Below are 15,068 nucleotides of genomic sequence, written 5' to 3'. Positions count from 1 at the left end.
ATGTTCGTTCCGGCCTACAAAATCGCCATGACCGCCAAGGTCGTCTTCACAGCGGCCGCGAGCTTCACGAGACTCTCTTTGCATTGCTTCTACTACCGCTTGGTCACAGACTCGGGGAAGACGTGAGTACTTCCGGCATTGTTGTCGCATTCTGATAGCTTTGCTAACTGGCCTAGATGGTTCAAGTGGGCGGTTCATGTCAACGTTGCCTACACACTCGGCATCTTGATATCGTTTCCTTTCATCGCCGTCTTCTTCTGCACACCCATCAAGAACTATTGGACTATCGGCGCACCGGCAGATACTTGCATGGACGAGGGAACTGCGACTCTCATTTGCGGAATCATCAACTGTGTCGCGGATTTTCTTACTACACTAACACCAATACCTTTGGTCATGGGCGTGAGTTGGCTCAATCCCATACGCAAGGCAAAACATTACTAACTGATCCCAGCTTCACATGCGTCTGCGTGAGCGCATGGCTGTCGCCGCGCTATTCGGTATGGGGCTAATTGTCTCTGCTGCTGGTGTTGTGCGTACCTGGTTCATCTATCGGAGTCTCTTCAACAACGAGTACGATCAAACCTGGTACGCATATCCACTTTGGATTGCGGCCGCTGTAGAGATAGACTTGGGTGTAGTAAGTCATTACGTACGACTGCTAATCAGTCACACGATGCTTACTGGCTACAGATATGCGCCTCGGCCCCAGTACTAAAACCTCTCCTCGCGAAGATCCCCTTCAGTCTATCGCAATCCTTCTCAGGTGGCATATCCTTCAAGAAGAGCGCGAACTCATCAAAGACGCTAACGGCCAATGCATCAGCGTCGCATTCCTCCACGAACCGAAAATCCACAGCACCGCGCAATGCGCCAGAACTCGCCAACGACAAGGGCAACAGCTACGAGATGAAGCATTGGGCGGACACAGAACAGGATCTGGAACGAGGGAGCCAGGAAGCTATTTTAGAAGAGGAGGAAGCTCCCAAAACGGGGATGTCGCGCCTGTGGGGCAAGGTCCGCCCGAAAAGCAACAATGGAAATATGACTACGGACACCGACATGACGATCACTTTGACCAGCGAGGTGGAAATGCAAGTCGAGCGGATGAAGCAACGTCCGGCGCGGTACGAGACACACGGTGACCTCCACGAGAACCACATGCCATTACCACCGTTGGCACCGCGATCCAGCGGACACGACCGGTGACGCCACGACCCGACTTGCGCGATCAATATGGATAGCGACAGCGTCCTCGAACCGACATCAAAGATCTCACGTCGCGCATCATGTACGCGCAAGCGGGAAACATAAAGTCACGACTGGCATATTGGGGGCGCTTACATCTTGGTGGACTTTTCTGCATCGCTTTAGCACATGATACCACGTTCGACGACTCTATCAAGGGTACAAAAATAGACATTCTCAGAATACAGACGGCCAGGACGCCGAATACATCAATAATCTCAGTGCGATGCGCCACTACGTCCACACGCTCAACTCGTGCATCCGTGTAGTGAGCGGCCCGCATTGGACGTCAATGACGGAAGGCTAACATGTCAGCAGTATGACAGCTCTTAGCCTCGCGCACAGGAATTTCGACGATCCAGCTCAACACTTTCGCACCCTCGATACGTGAGAGAAGGCGTTCTGCGCCATCTTCATCCTGTCCACGGTACCCTTGGATCGCAGCCCTTGAGCTCACCCGGCGAACATCGGCCAGACTATTGAAGGAACTCCAACCACCCCAACTGCGAAAGCGCCGACCATAAGCACGCCGTAAGCGGTGAATCTAGCCCTGCAAACCTTCGCCCGCGATACTATTGACACCAGCGAGCTTCAAACTGCATGAGTTGGCTCACTTCGCGTTTCAAAACAACGATTCAAGGTTTATACGTCACACGCATGTCTGTCGGCACTGTCACAAACGGACGATCGGATCTAGAACGCCATCGGAGGTGGATGCCGAGACGAACTTTCGCACTTCGTGACGGTGGAGCATCAGGAACTGTAAAATGTTCACACTGCCTGGAATGGAAAGTTACGGATACGTTCTCACGTGTATGCGGCGTAACGGCGTTGCCTCCGACGGCTCTTGGAAACGCTAGTACAGGTCTTGTCATCCGACTGATGTTCCTCGGCAAAGCTTATTTCTTCCGGCACTACAACCTTAGACCTTGTCCAAGGGTGGGTGGTGGAGGGGTGGTGGAGGGGAGGATGGTGGATTCCGTGATGTCGAAAATAGAGAGCAGAGAGGATGAATCGCGATGTGTCGAGGGAGTGTGCATGGTTTGTGTGTGGTAAGCGCCTCGTCAGGTGGGTGATCCTCGGCAAAGCTTATATCTTCCGGAGCTACAGCCTCATACCCTGGTCTCCCCCGCAATCCACACAGCCAAAATACGGGGAGTGCAGGCGCCAGAGAACCTGGAGTTGCAACCTCGTGACGTCCTTAGGCTGATAAAAGTGCAGGCCTTGTCGCTGTTGGAGGAGAAATTGCACTCCGTGCATTTCCAACTGCCTTTCTCATCTAGTCCACGGACGCAGACATGAACTATGTATATTGACACAGTAAGAACGAGGCTGCAGAGACATTTGTTTAAATGCGGGCGATGTATCAGCTCTCTGGTGATTCAGACGATCACCCTGTTCTTCTCTCGCGGTAATAATAGTAACAGCCAGTCATGCCTTCCCCATCCAAGATCGCCGCGCTTGGCCTTGTCGCTACGGGTTCTTTTGTGGCCGCTGGACCTTGCGACATCTACGCTTCCGGTAACACGCCTTGCATCGCCGCTCACAGCACTACTCGCGCGCTTTACAACTCCTTCAGCGGTTCTCTCTACCAGGTCAAGCGCGGATCCGATGGCGCTACCACCAACGTTGCACCTCTCTCCGCTGGTGGTGTAGCCAATGCTGCGACTCAAGACAAATTTTGCGCCAACACCACATGTCTCATTACCATTATCTACGATCAATCTGGTCGTGGTAACCACCTCACTCAAGCTCCTCCAGGCGGCTTCAATGGCCCGGAAGCTAATGGCTATGACAACCTGGCCGGTGCTATCGGCGCACCAGTCACACTGAATGGAAAGAAGGCATATGGTGTCTTTGTCTCTCCAGGCACTGGGTACCGCAACAACAAAGTAAGCGGTTCAGCAACTGGCGACGCAGCAGAGGGCATGTACGCTGTCCTCGATGGAACGCATTTCAACGACGCATGCTGCTTCGATTACGGTAACGCTGAGACCAACAATCTCGACACCGGTACGCAGACTCCCACACTCTCCTCTCAATCATCTCACTAACAACTCCCCACAGGAAACGGCCACATGGAAGCTATCTACTTCGGATCCAACACTATCTGGGGCACAGGCGCCGGCTCCGGCCCGTGGCTAATGGCCGACCTGGAAAACGGTCTCTTCTCCGGCATGTCCCCGAAGAACAACCCCGCGGATCCCACTCTCACAGACCGCTTCCTCACCACCGTCTTGAAGGGCGGCCCAAACAAGTGGGCTCTCCGCGGCGGCAACGCTGCATCCGGCTCCCTATCAACATACTACAACGGCGCGCGACCCAGCGCCTCAGGCTACAACCCCATGAGCAAAGAAGGCGCCATAATCCTCGGTATCGGCGGCGACAACAGCAACGGAGCGCAAGGAACCTTTTACGAGGGCGTCATGACATCCGGCTACCCCACCGACGCAACCGAAAACGCAGTACAAGCCAACATCGTCGCCGCGAAATACGCAACTACAAGCCTGACCAGCGGACCCGCCTACACAGTCGGATCATCAATCTCGTTCCGCGCCACAACCGCTGGATACACGGATCGCTACCTCGCACACACCGGCGCCACCGTTAACACGCAAGTCGTTTCTTCCTCCAGCACCGCGTTGCTCAAGCGACAGGCTAGCTGGACTGTACGCGCTGGTCTGGCGAATAGTGCTTGTTTCTCGTTTGAGTCGAAGGATACGGCTGGGAGTTTTATTCGTCATTTCAACTTTGTGTTGCAGCTGCAGGCGAATGATGGGTCAAAGGCGTTCAAGGAGGATGCGACGTTTTGTCCTCAGTCAGGGTTTACGGGCTCGGGTAGTTCGATAAGGGCGTGGGGGTATCCGACGAGGTATATTCGTCATTACAACAATGTTGGGGATATTGCTAGTAATGGGGGAGTTCATGACTTTGATGCTGCGGCGAGCTTTAATGCGGATGCGACTTGGAGTGTTGGTACGGGGTTGGCTTAGGGGGATGGGAGCGGAGGGGGGTGGTGTTGGGGTGAGATATTGGAGGAGGGGGTTGTTGTCACTTTGAATACATCTTTGTTCTCTCAAGTCTATTCATACTTCGACGAATGACATTTCGACAGGTGGTTGTAACATTCAAAGAACCCTCCTAGCAGACATTGCAGCTATGAAAGGGCTGTCTTGTATGTTACGTAGTTTCTTCGGGTGTTACAACTATCTGTAGTGAATGATACGAAGATTACTTTTGCATGTTTAGCTCAGCTGGTTACAATGTGATCGCGTCTCTTGCATCTATGCATGACTGGATGCATGTACACCTCAAGTCCTTCTACGTACACATCTTGATATCTTTGTAGCCCCCTAGCGTAACTGCGTCTCCCACAGTTGAAGTTCGTTGGACCAAGGTAGCTCGCATCCTCAACCACAGTTCAATCACGGGCAACACTACATTATCAGTGAACGTAGAGAGCAGTTAAACATGGCCTTTCACCCAGTAATTGATCGCTAGCGCGTAAGAATAGTACTTCCACAGCGTACCCACTATCACTCACCTCGCCCCGGACAACTCGCGATAAGCTTTGAGAGGCGCGCAACACCACCCACCTTGACGTCGACGCCACAGCCACCGAACGTAAATCGCAACCCCACGAGGAGCCCAGGCGTACACGATGCCTCCACCGATCGCGAGAACGCCGACAAGTAGCGCGACGTCGTCGCCTCACATCACGTTCTCGACGAGCACACCAACTGGAACGAACCCGTATACGCCCAGCTCTGCCCAAGCACCCATGCTTCACCCAGCACAAAAGCGCCCAAGACCAGAAGATGAATCGCAAGAAGCGCAAGCAAAACGCGCCCGCAACGACTCCATCACCACATCGCAAGAGCAGCGCTACAACGACAACAAGCCCGCCATCGAAGCCTGGTGCAAAGCGCAGCAAACCCACCCCAAAGCACGTTGGTACGAGAAGCTTCACGCCTGGGAAACGAATGGCTGTCGCGACGTAAGACGCAAGTCGCCCGCAACAACATCGCCGCCTCCTCCCTTGCCCATCACACAAACCCCCGGAATGGATTCGCCAGCCGAGATCCTCGCCACCCGCCAACAATGGGGCTCCACAAAACCAGACCGACGCGTACATCCCCTCGACAAAGCCCCCGTCCCCGAATATCCCACCGAAGACTCGCTCGCCAGTTGTAGTAAACGGCCAGATGGCTTGTACAAGTGCCTACACCCCGAGGGGAGCCACCACAAGTGTTGCCGCGAGGGTCTCACCGAGAAGAACAAGAAACATGCTATTGGCAAGCAGATCCGGGCGTGGAAGAACAAGGTTGAGGAGATGGTGCTTAAGGGTGAACTGCATGTTGCGCATAAGACGTGGGGGGATTGGAATAAGAAGAGTAAGGGGGGGTATGGGGAGGAGGTGGAGAAGTGGGATGGGGTGTTGGGGCTGTTGGGGGGTGGGCTGGGGAGGAAGGGGGGAGGGGGGATGGCTGTGTCGCCAGCTCCGAGGACGACTGGGACGCCAGTTCCTGTTCCTGCAGCGTCGCCAGTGCCTCGTCCTGCAGCGTCGCCAGCGCGTCGTCCTGCAGCGGCGCCTTCTCATCAGACTCCGATTCAGGCCGCACGTCAAGCAGTCCCGCAGGAACATGGACAACAACCATTCGTTCCATCCGCACCACCGGCTCAGCAGATGTCTTCGTCTAGACAGGCTACCCCCACACACGCAGCATCGCGGCAGTTCCAGCATCAGTCTCCACCGCAGCGGCCATTTCAACATCCAGCCAACACGGGCAGCATAGCGAGGTCACCGGCCCATCCTGTGTCTCAACCGCAATCTCAAGCGCAACCTACCTTCACCAATTCGCCGACGCGAGCTTTCGCCACCTCGGCCATATCCAGGAGTCCGACTTCATCAGCAAAGCGTCAAGCCGGCGAACCTGCATTTGGCTACAATGGATTGCCCCCAAATGGATCACATCGACAGCAGGAACTTGCCAGCTTCTCTCCTCAGCGCAGGTCGCAGGAGCATACTGCGATCGCATCTGCAACAGCCCCCTCATTCGCTCACCATTTGGCGCAATATGCAACACCGCCGCGTCAGACAGTGTCGCCAGTCGCGTCTGCAGGATCGAACCATCCTACCAATGGCTATACCACGCCTCAGTCCATGGGTCGAGGGCGAGCGGACCGCCAACAACAACAGCAAGCTGATGTCCAGCTGCCGCCATCAGGCGCGCCCACAAACCATGCGGCAAAAACACATCCAGCGTCGACCCAGACGGCTACAAGCCCAAGCACAGCGCTAAAGCGCACTTCCGATTCCACCCTCACACCAAAAATGTCCTCCACCACTCACACACTCTCGCCGGACAAGTCTTCCACGCTTGCAGCTTCGTCGCCTGCGAAGGCAGAGCCTGCTGTCGACTACCGCCTGGTAGCAATGCGCATGCTACAGAAGCAGATCAAAGACCATGAGCCTATTGTGCTTGGTGGACTGAAGATCACCAGGGATGATGTGAACAGCAATATGAGTGGCTGTGTGGGAAGACTGGCGACGGCATTGCGGTTGGAAGCTGAGGAAGCTGCAAAGAAAAAGGCCGAGGCAGCTGCACGGATGGAGGTTGAAGAAGTCGCGCGCAAGAAAGCTGAGGAGACTGCGCGTGCCAATTCGAAGAACGCTTCTCAAGGCCAAGTTGAAACTACTGACGAGATTGCGGCTCTCGCGGTCTCAAACGACAACCAAGGCCATGAACTCGACTATCTCTTCTCCGACACCCCCATCCCCGCCTCTCACAACCACCCGATCGACTTCGGCAACCCAAACGACTACTTGTTCGACGATACTTCCGACAGCAACGAATGGATTATGCCCGACCTACCACCCAACTTCGGCAAAATGGATCTCGCCGCAATGACACGACGAGCCTTCGCTGAGGAACCCTCACCCCCACAGCCAGAACAGCAGCCAGAGCCTGAGCCGGAAGAAGACACACTAGAACACCTGAGCTACCCCGAAGCGTGGTTCATAGAAGATGTCGAGGACTTTGTGACCAGTGGTCCGCTTCCTGAGTGGATGCTACGGCCTACTACGGATTTTACTTTGGAGAGAATGCAGGTGGAGGGGTTTGATGGGGATTTGGGGATGCCGGGGGATCCGGAGGAGTGGTTGCAGGCGACTAGGGTCTGGCGGGAAGAGAAGAAGGCGGGTGCGCGTTGAGTGTGGATGTCTCGAGGTGATGACGTTGCTGTCATGTTCGAATGGAGGTATGTCTCGCTTGGTGGTTGCGGGCGCACGTTACTATGGGAGATCAAAACGGTGGGCGAATGCCATGGTCGCGTTTATCCTCGACCAGGGTTATTGTCCCGGTACGTGATGTTTGACTTGGCTGTTCCCAAGGTTCGCAGCACACATACGTCAGCGGACAGAACGACGTTATTGAGTAGACAATAGCAACCAATGATCTGAAACGTTCTGCGGTGGCGCAGACTGGTAGAGCGGTCGACATTTTGAAGTTCGCAGCCAGTAGGAAGTCGGCAGCCAAAGTCGCGCTCACTTCGAAGTCGATTCAGAGAGGTGTCATTGGTCCACAGGCCCTTTCACCTCGCCCAGCCTCACCTTTTCCAACGTATCGACTGCTATTGTGCCCTATAGAATCCAGCCGTCAGCGAAAATTTGCATGCTCACCTTCACTTTTGCAGCCCTTGCTATTGTAATACCAGCAGAACAGACGTCGTCCCAGCCAAGAAGTCCGTAGTATATAAGAAGTCCTTTCGTCTCCAACTCTTCTGTTCTCCAGCTCTCTCTATCCATCTCACACATCCAAATTCTTTTCAAACACTACCGTACCACCATCATACCTACATTCAAGACTAGAATTCAAAACAAGTCATACCATACTACCACTTCACCACCACCACACACCCACACTACATCCGCGACCAAGCCAAATCGCCAAGATGTACGCAACGCCGCCCATCCGCATGTACGGAGCCGGAGCCAAGGAAGCCGCCGACGCCCGCCTCCTCGACGAGGTCAGGAGCCGTCGCGCCGCCGCCGCCACCACCAAGACCAACGTCGTCGCCGCCGCCACCAAGGCCGCCCACCAGGACTCCGCCGCCGGCATCCAAGAGCAACTCGTGGAGCTCCGCCGCCGCCGTCAGTTCCTCGAGGAAGAGCTGAACAAGAACAAGGCGGCTGAAGAGACTTTGCTGCGCAAAGCAGATCGGGCTTCGGCCATGAAGAAGACTGTGGGCGGGTTGGCGGAGAAGAAGGAGGAGAGGGAGAGGAGGAGACAGGCGGCTTTCGAGCAGAAGAGGAGGGAGGGGGAGATGGGGAAGGGGCCGGTGGGGGTGGTGAAGAGGTCGCCGGTGAAGGCGGCCTGGAAGGGCAAGTTCAAGGACTTGTAGGCGGAGGGGGGGTTTGGGGGGTTTGGTTGGTGGTGTATGTAGTGGTTGATGTCGTCGCCTGGCTTGAAATCCTGCCTGAATGAATGATGTTTCCCGATGATGATGTATGCCTCAACTGTGATTTTGTATCCTCGCATCTCCGGGCGCACGGTGATATGTCGTCGTGAAGTCACTTTGTGTCATCGCAGATACTTACCCCATCATCACTGGATACCTCCTCGCTACAAGATATCGCGACGTGCGTACCCTAAAAATGCAATGTCTGCCTCAAAATTTGGTGGCAGAAGTCAAGTTCGACGTACCCCACAAAAGCCAGCTATGCAGCAGCGCACGGACGGACGGTGACGTACTGCGATATCGTGACCGACACGCACCTATCACGCCTGCGTGGCGACGACAAGCACTTATCCCCTCGCATACAACCCCTTCTTTTCCCCTGTCAGCGGCAAAACTCTACATCAACCTCCTCCTCACCCTCTGCCGTCGCACCCGAAGTCATTCCCGAGCCGCCTCACCCTTGCAGCGCATCATCCGATATCGCAACATCGTCATCATCGCAAAGCCAACATCAAAACACGTCAAACACCTAAAAGAGCAGGTACTGAGCGCGTCCAAGATACGCGAGTAGTGCTTTGATCTTCTTTGATCTTGCATAGCGCTCGTATTCGCTGCTTGATCACGCCAATCTACCCCGGACTTGTTAAGGCTAGGCGAAGGTGGGAAGGTGTCACCACGGAACGTTGCCGAGACGGTAGCATCGGGGGGAAGAGCGCCCTGCAGGACCGACGATTGAGGCGTTATATTAAGTCCTGGGGCAGACGATTCACTAACTACTCCTCTTTTCGGTGCGGGTTGCATAAGAGAGGTAAGAGGGACGGACGTGGTTGCTACATAAGCTTTTCGCCACCGCAGCTGAGGTACTTCAACGGTCGATCGATTCCTAATAAGAGGCTGCGTACAACTTCAAAGAGTTCGGCAACATCAACCGATACCATGGAGCTACGGATTCGCGAGACAGAAAGCCCGGCACCGCAAACGCCCATCCCGCCGCTGCTGAACCTCCCTTCTGAACTACTCCACCATGTGCTCAGCTACCTCACTTTATCAGACCTCCTCACCGTGAGCATGGTCAGCAAAGTCCTGCGCACCCACACATTCCAAGACACGCTATGGCAGTCCTTCGTAGAAGCAGAGGTGCCCAACGTCACGAAACCAGCGCGCCTCACATGGCGAGAACTATACCAAGAACACCACCCATACTGGTTCATCGCGCGGCGCAAGATCTGGTTCGCCGACACAGCCCACACAGGCAAACTGCTCATCGCGCGCTACGACCACAGGCTCAACGCAATCGAAGCGTATGCCCTCGTAGCCGAACGACGATCGCCCGTAGCTCTATCCTGGGACCAGCACCCCGAAGCTATAATCCACACCTTCAGCCCCAACGTGCGCCTCGACCTCAACGCGCCCATTGTGCGTCTGAACCGCGACGCCTACGAAGAAGCCGTCGGGAATATAGGATACCGCCTCCAGAAAGAAATCCGCATGTCCCTCTACCGCGACCGCCAACAACAAGCCGCATCCCTCTTCTCCCAACTCATGCTCACCCGCCCCTGGCCGACAGCTATAACAACAGACGCCACGCCCGTCTGGCCTCCCCTCACCCTCCCCAGCGCAGACCGCACGCGCAACGACCACTCCCCCTCTGGCTACCGGCAACCAGGCCAGAAACCCGCGACGCTCTCCCAGCTCTCTGAGTCCACATTCCGGATCCGGCGCTGGATGGAGTTCTCAACCCGCGTCCTGGGAATGGGCATGCGTATCGGCGAGGACGTAACCACGTGGGCGACGCTACCCGAATCGAGCTACACGCCCACGCCCCAGAAACCATGGCAAGGGATTTGGTGCGGCGACTACGCGGGCCACGGCTGCGAGTTCCTGGCTATCATGCAGCCGGATGAGCGGGATGCGAAGCCGCTTCCTGAACGTGCGCTGTGGGCTATGCGGGCGAGGGAGCGGGAGGAGAGTGTGAGTAGTGGGGGGAGTTGGACGACGGCGCCGACGGATGCGGCGGGTTCTTCTGCTTGGGCTTCTGATGAGGAGGATGGGGATGGGGGTGTTGAAATGGAGAGCGCGGCGATGGAGAACGCGGATGATTTGGAGGATAGCGTCGCCACTTTACAAGAGCAGTACCACAACTACATCTCCGGTTCAACGAAACCGTCAGACAACAGTAAGAGTAAGAGTAGGGAGGACGAAGATGAGAGTGTATACACGGGCCGCATCGAAGCCGTCAAACTCACCGGCGACCCCAACATTCCCCGCGGCGAATACACCTTCATAGCACCGGATATTGGCCCCCATGGTCTTATTCGCGTTGCGAAGGAGGAGATGTTCAAGGGAGCAAGGATTGTGAGGAGTGTGGGGCATATTGCTGCGACGGGGTTTAGAGATGGTATGTTCATCTTCTCATTTGATGCTGTGGAGGGTGGGGGAATGTGTGTGAAAAGATGGATGCTGACGTTGAGAGCAGATAACTACATGACAAGCCAACTTATCCTCATCAGCCATGATCGGCTAGCGCAGTATTGGGAGACGTTTGGGCATGTGAGCTTTTATCAGAGGGTGGATGTTGATGCTTTTACGAGGCTGTAAAATACGCAGACAGGCTCTGGCGCTAGGATGATGGACTTGGTAGAACGTACGGGATATCGTCCTTAAACTATACATCATCTCTCCATAAAATCCACGTAACACATCTTACACTGCTTCAACAGTCGGATCAGACAGGAATACTTGCATCGCAGCACGTGCATAAAGCGTCTTTCGACAGACACTACAACCAACCCTTTTACAACCTCTTGCAGATATCCTCGATGATCTCCTCCGTCTTCGCCTTACCGCCCATGTCAGGGCTGAGCAGCCTCGCCTCCTCGAGGTTAGCATCTACGGCCTTGTAAATGCTTGCCGCCGCCTCCTCCTCGCCAATAAACTCCAACATCAACGCCGTGCTCCTAATGGTCGCAATGGGGTTCGCAATACCCTGGCCCTCAATATCAGGCGCAGACCCATGACACGGCTCGCCGATTACAAAGTCCTTGCCTACGTTCGCGGAGGGAACGAGACCGAGGGAGCCGACGAGTGCGGCGGCGCCGTCGGATAAGATGTCGCCGTAAAGGTTGGGCGCGACGATGACGTCGTAGTCCTGGGGTTGGCGGAAGAGTTTGTAGACCATTGAGTCGACGATTTGTTCCTCCACGTTCACACCACCGTATTTCCTGTTCTGAAGCGCCCGGCGCGCGGTTTCGCGGAAGAGACCATCGGTTTGGCTCAGCACGTTGCTTTTATGCGTTATCGTAACCAGCGGAGACTGGTGAATAGACTTTGCACCTGCGTCGCGGACGCGTTGCCGGCGGAGTGCGATGTCGCCTGCCATTTCCGCAATGTTGAAGCTCGCGGTTTCGGAGATACGTTTGATCGCTTCAGCAATCTTACTCCCATCAGGCGCCGCATACGTCTTCTCCTCCTTAACATAAAGATCCTCCGTATTCTCCCTCACAATAACCATATCCACCTCCTTCAACCCTCCCCTAACACTCTTAACCGGCCTTACATTAGCATAAAGCTTCATCTTCTTCCTCAACGCCACAATCGGACTGGAATAGCCCTTTGTTTGCACGGTGGGCGAGCTGACGGCGCCGAAGAGGGCGCCGTCGCAGTCGGACTTTAGGGCTGAGACTGTGTCGTCGGGGAGGGCGGCGCCGGTCTTTTGGAAGGTTTCCCAGCCGGCTTCGTGGTGCGTGAAGGAGAATTTTAGGTTGAAGGACGAGGGCAGGGCTTCGAGGATGCGGCGGCCCGCGGGGATGACTTCGCGGCCGATGCCGTCGCCGGGGATGAGGCCTGGGGTGTGTGTTAGTCGGTGATTGTGGCTTGAGATGTATTTGGTGTGTATGGATGCAATTGACTGCCTTACCTATCCTCAAAGTGCGTGCGGCCATGTTGGGGATGTGATGCAGAGACGGCAGCTTCGCGATGGAATTTTTGGTGTTGCTGCAGCTGCCGCCGAAGTTCGGAGGTCCGAGCTTCTTTTTACGGGCGCCCACGTTGTGTCCCCGCGGGGGAGAACGAAGATTGCCATTCGTGGGAATTATCGTCAAAGTTACATTGACTGCTACATTTGCTGCTCATACCGAGCGCAATTCCATATCATCCCTAACAATAGCCCCAGCCCATTCCATTCCATTCCATCCCACATTACCCATACCCCCCCAAACGCCATGCTGATGCCCTCCCCGTGTCATTTCATCTCCAACGCAATCCCCCATCACCATCACCAAACAAACTGCGTATACCAAGACCCGATCCCCTAATCCAAGTCACTATTCCTATCCTCCTTCTTCCCCCCACCATGAACCTCCTCAAACTTCTCCTTCGGATCCTCAGCACCCTCTTTCTTAGCTTGCTCAGTCGGCAGTAGTTCTATAACCACGACAAAGAGCTCCTGGTTGGTTTCCCGGTTCTTGAGCACATATCTAAGGGTGTGCGGTCTGATTAGTGAATGCCTTCAAGTCAGCTCCGTATCCCGAGGTCCAAAGAAATTTGTGAAGTAGTAGTGGTGGTGGTAGTGGTGGTAGTTGTAGAGATGATAGCAATAATGGGGGAGATAGGAGGTTAAAGGAATGTGTACGTACCGCAATGGCTGGCCGTCCCAATGCCCAATCATGCTTATCGTGGGTAATCCATACCCAATCTTCAGCGCAAACTCATTGAAATCGAGATACGGATTGAAGAAATCGCACTTGTATTCCCTGCCAGCCTCAAACACAAAGTCCTTCCTGTTCTGCTCCGTGAGGAAGAACTTTTGTCTTGCGCTGGCTCTGTCGGGTACGTGCTTGCTCTTCCTGACGTCCACGCCGTCGCCATCTGCGCCTTCTTCGTATACAACGGCCTCGCCATCCGAGCCAGGTACTTCCACGTCTCCTTCTGTTTGTGCCTCACCCTCTAGATCGCCCTTGGCCGGCTTGTCCGCGTCCTTCTTGCTGCCGATGCGCAGGACGTTTATCGAGGAAAGAAGCGCGCCGTAGAGATATGGCTCGTCCGCGTATACATCGCCGTCTAGCCCCGGGTCAATCCACCACTTGACTACCCCAAACGCCTTGTCGAACAGCGGCGGCAACCGGTCGCGAATCGGGTGGTCGAAGTCGTTTCCGAAGACGAGCTTGTCGCCTGCTATGTCTTGTTTGGGTGTGAAAGAGAAGGATATCGAGTAGCGATCGTAGCAATGTTGGGGTGCGGAGAAGTAGGGTGAGGTCTTTGGCGAGCCTTCTGGTAGGCCTGGGCTTTGTTAGTGGCTGGAGCGTTGGAGGGGCAGCGTGATGGAGGGGTCCAGGTGGGAAGGCGTACCGCGGTAGTCTTTGATGCGCATGTGTACGCGCGCGTCGATCAAGTCGGATGATATGTCGACGGGCTTTTCGCTGTTGACCAGGACATCTTCGTGTTTTGACGTGTCGTATGTTGCGCCAGCGGTGACGTGCAGTATGTACTGCTCGTGCGTCGCCATGTTCGCTTTGGGACGCTCTTCAAGTGGGTGAAGGTTGGGTTTAAACAAAGATGCGAGTAAAGATTGGGTTTCCTATGCGAGTGAGTAAGGCCTGAAGTGCTGCGTGGGGATTTCGTAATGTTCGTCAGTGTTGATCACACGCGCTGTTGGGCCTGCCCCAAAATTTGGTGATGGCCGATGACGCAGGAGCCGCGGAAGCAGGGATTGTGACGCTAGACCTCAATCAGCAAAGCGCGATCTGCCATGCGGTTGGCGGCTTGCGGCTGTCACTCAGCGCGAACCATGGCACATCACCACTGCGCCAAGTTGAAGACAGATGCCATGCGCTCCTTTGCGACGCTAAGTGTTTCAACCGACGCAATAATTCTTCAGGGTGAAGGTGGCGCGAAGGTCAAAGCCATGCACTCGTCCTTCAAGCCCTAGTCTGGACTCCGCTAACAACGGGCAATAAGACCACCGAGCTCGATGGCATTCTCGAGAACAACACCAACGTCGTGCCTGACCATGGCGATCTCCCCTTCTGGCGTGTTATGATTTTTTGGAATGCTGAGACCAGCCACAGCTACAATGAGCTGAGGGCCAGCGGCATGCCTGCCCCACCTGCTTGATGCGGTCAGCCCCTGTGCGCGGCAGGAGCTGTTGCCTAAACATCCTCAAGCAGCACACCTTTCATCTCTTGCAACCTCTTCGCGTCGCTCCTCGACATGGAGACGTCGCCTTACCAATACCAATCGCTACAACACAGCGACTCTTTTCGCATCCTTATCCTGCATCCCAGTCCAGACGAGTCGGACCCAATCGAATGCACGATATGCCACGAGAAACTTTCCGACAAATCGCTTCTTTACGAAGGAGT

General features: G+C 55.1%; 7 protein-coding genes across 7 annotated transcripts; 5 read left to right on the top strand and 2 right to left on the bottom strand.

Annotated features, from left to right (window-relative positions):
- J4E87_010039 (uncharacterized protein) lies at positions 1-1,209 on the top strand (the record flags this gene model as incomplete). Its single annotated transcript, XM_049381613.1, has 4 exons — positions 1-122; positions 177-402; positions 455-640; positions 694-1,209. 4 exons carry the CDS (start codon positions 1-3, stop codon positions 1,207-1,209), a joined length of 1,050 nt encoding a protein of 349 aa, XP_049228609.1.
- A 1,472-nt stretch (positions 1,210-2,681) lies between these two features.
- Positions 2,682-4,241, top strand: J4E87_010038 (uncharacterized protein; the record flags this gene model as incomplete). Its single annotated transcript, XM_049381612.1, has 2 exons — positions 2,682-3,261; positions 3,316-4,241. 2 exons carry the CDS (start codon positions 2,682-2,684, stop codon positions 4,239-4,241), a joined length of 1,506 nt encoding a protein of 501 aa, XP_049228608.1.
- A 668-nt stretch (positions 4,242-4,909) lies between these two features.
- On the top strand, positions 4,910-7,462 carry J4E87_010037 (uncharacterized protein; the record flags this gene model as incomplete). Its single annotated transcript, XM_049381611.1, has 1 exon — positions 4,910-7,462. One exon carries the CDS (start codon positions 4,910-4,912, stop codon positions 7,460-7,462), a length of 2,553 nt encoding a protein of 850 aa, XP_049228607.1.
- Positions 7,463-8,202: 740 nt separating this feature from the next.
- Positions 8,203-8,652, top strand: J4E87_010036 (uncharacterized protein; the record flags this gene model as incomplete). Its single annotated transcript, XM_049381610.1, has 1 exon — positions 8,203-8,652. The coding sequence occupies one exon, from the start codon at positions 8,203-8,205 to the stop codon at positions 8,650-8,652; it is 450 nt and encodes a 149-aa protein (XP_049228606.1).
- A 993-nt stretch (positions 8,653-9,645) lies between these two features.
- On the top strand, positions 9,646-11,307 carry J4E87_010035 (uncharacterized protein; the record flags this gene model as incomplete). The annotated part of the gene is made up of 1 exon (XM_049381609.1): positions 9,646-11,307. One exon carries the CDS (start codon positions 9,646-9,648, stop codon positions 11,305-11,307), a length of 1,662 nt encoding a protein of 553 aa, XP_049228605.1.
- Positions 11,308-11,503: 196 nt separating this feature from the next.
- Positions 11,504-12,650, bottom strand: LYS12 (homoisocitrate dehydrogenase; the record flags this gene model as incomplete). Its single annotated transcript, XM_049381608.1, has 2 exons — positions 11,504-12,552; positions 12,626-12,650. 2 exons carry the CDS (start codon positions 12,648-12,650, stop codon positions 11,504-11,506), a joined length of 1,074 nt encoding a protein of 357 aa, XP_049228604.1.
- A 368-nt stretch (positions 12,651-13,018) lies between these two features.
- On the bottom strand, positions 13,019-14,212 carry J4E87_010033 (uncharacterized protein; the record flags this gene model as incomplete). Its single annotated transcript, XM_049381607.1, has 3 exons — positions 13,019-13,184; positions 13,344-13,986; positions 14,056-14,212. 3 exons carry the CDS (start codon positions 14,210-14,212, stop codon positions 13,019-13,021), a joined length of 966 nt encoding a protein of 321 aa, XP_049228603.1.
- Between the last annotated feature and the right edge of the window lie 856 nt (positions 14,213-15,068).

Source organism: Alternaria ethzedia (genome assembly GCF_023757985.1).
Source record: "Alternaria ethzedia strain BMP 0044 chromosome Unknown scaffold_42, whole genome shotgun sequence".
NCBI lineage: Eukaryota > Fungi > Ascomycota > Dothideomycetes > Pleosporales > Pleosporaceae > Alternaria > Alternaria ethzedia.
This window is presented reverse-complemented; position numbering and strand designations above follow the sequence as displayed.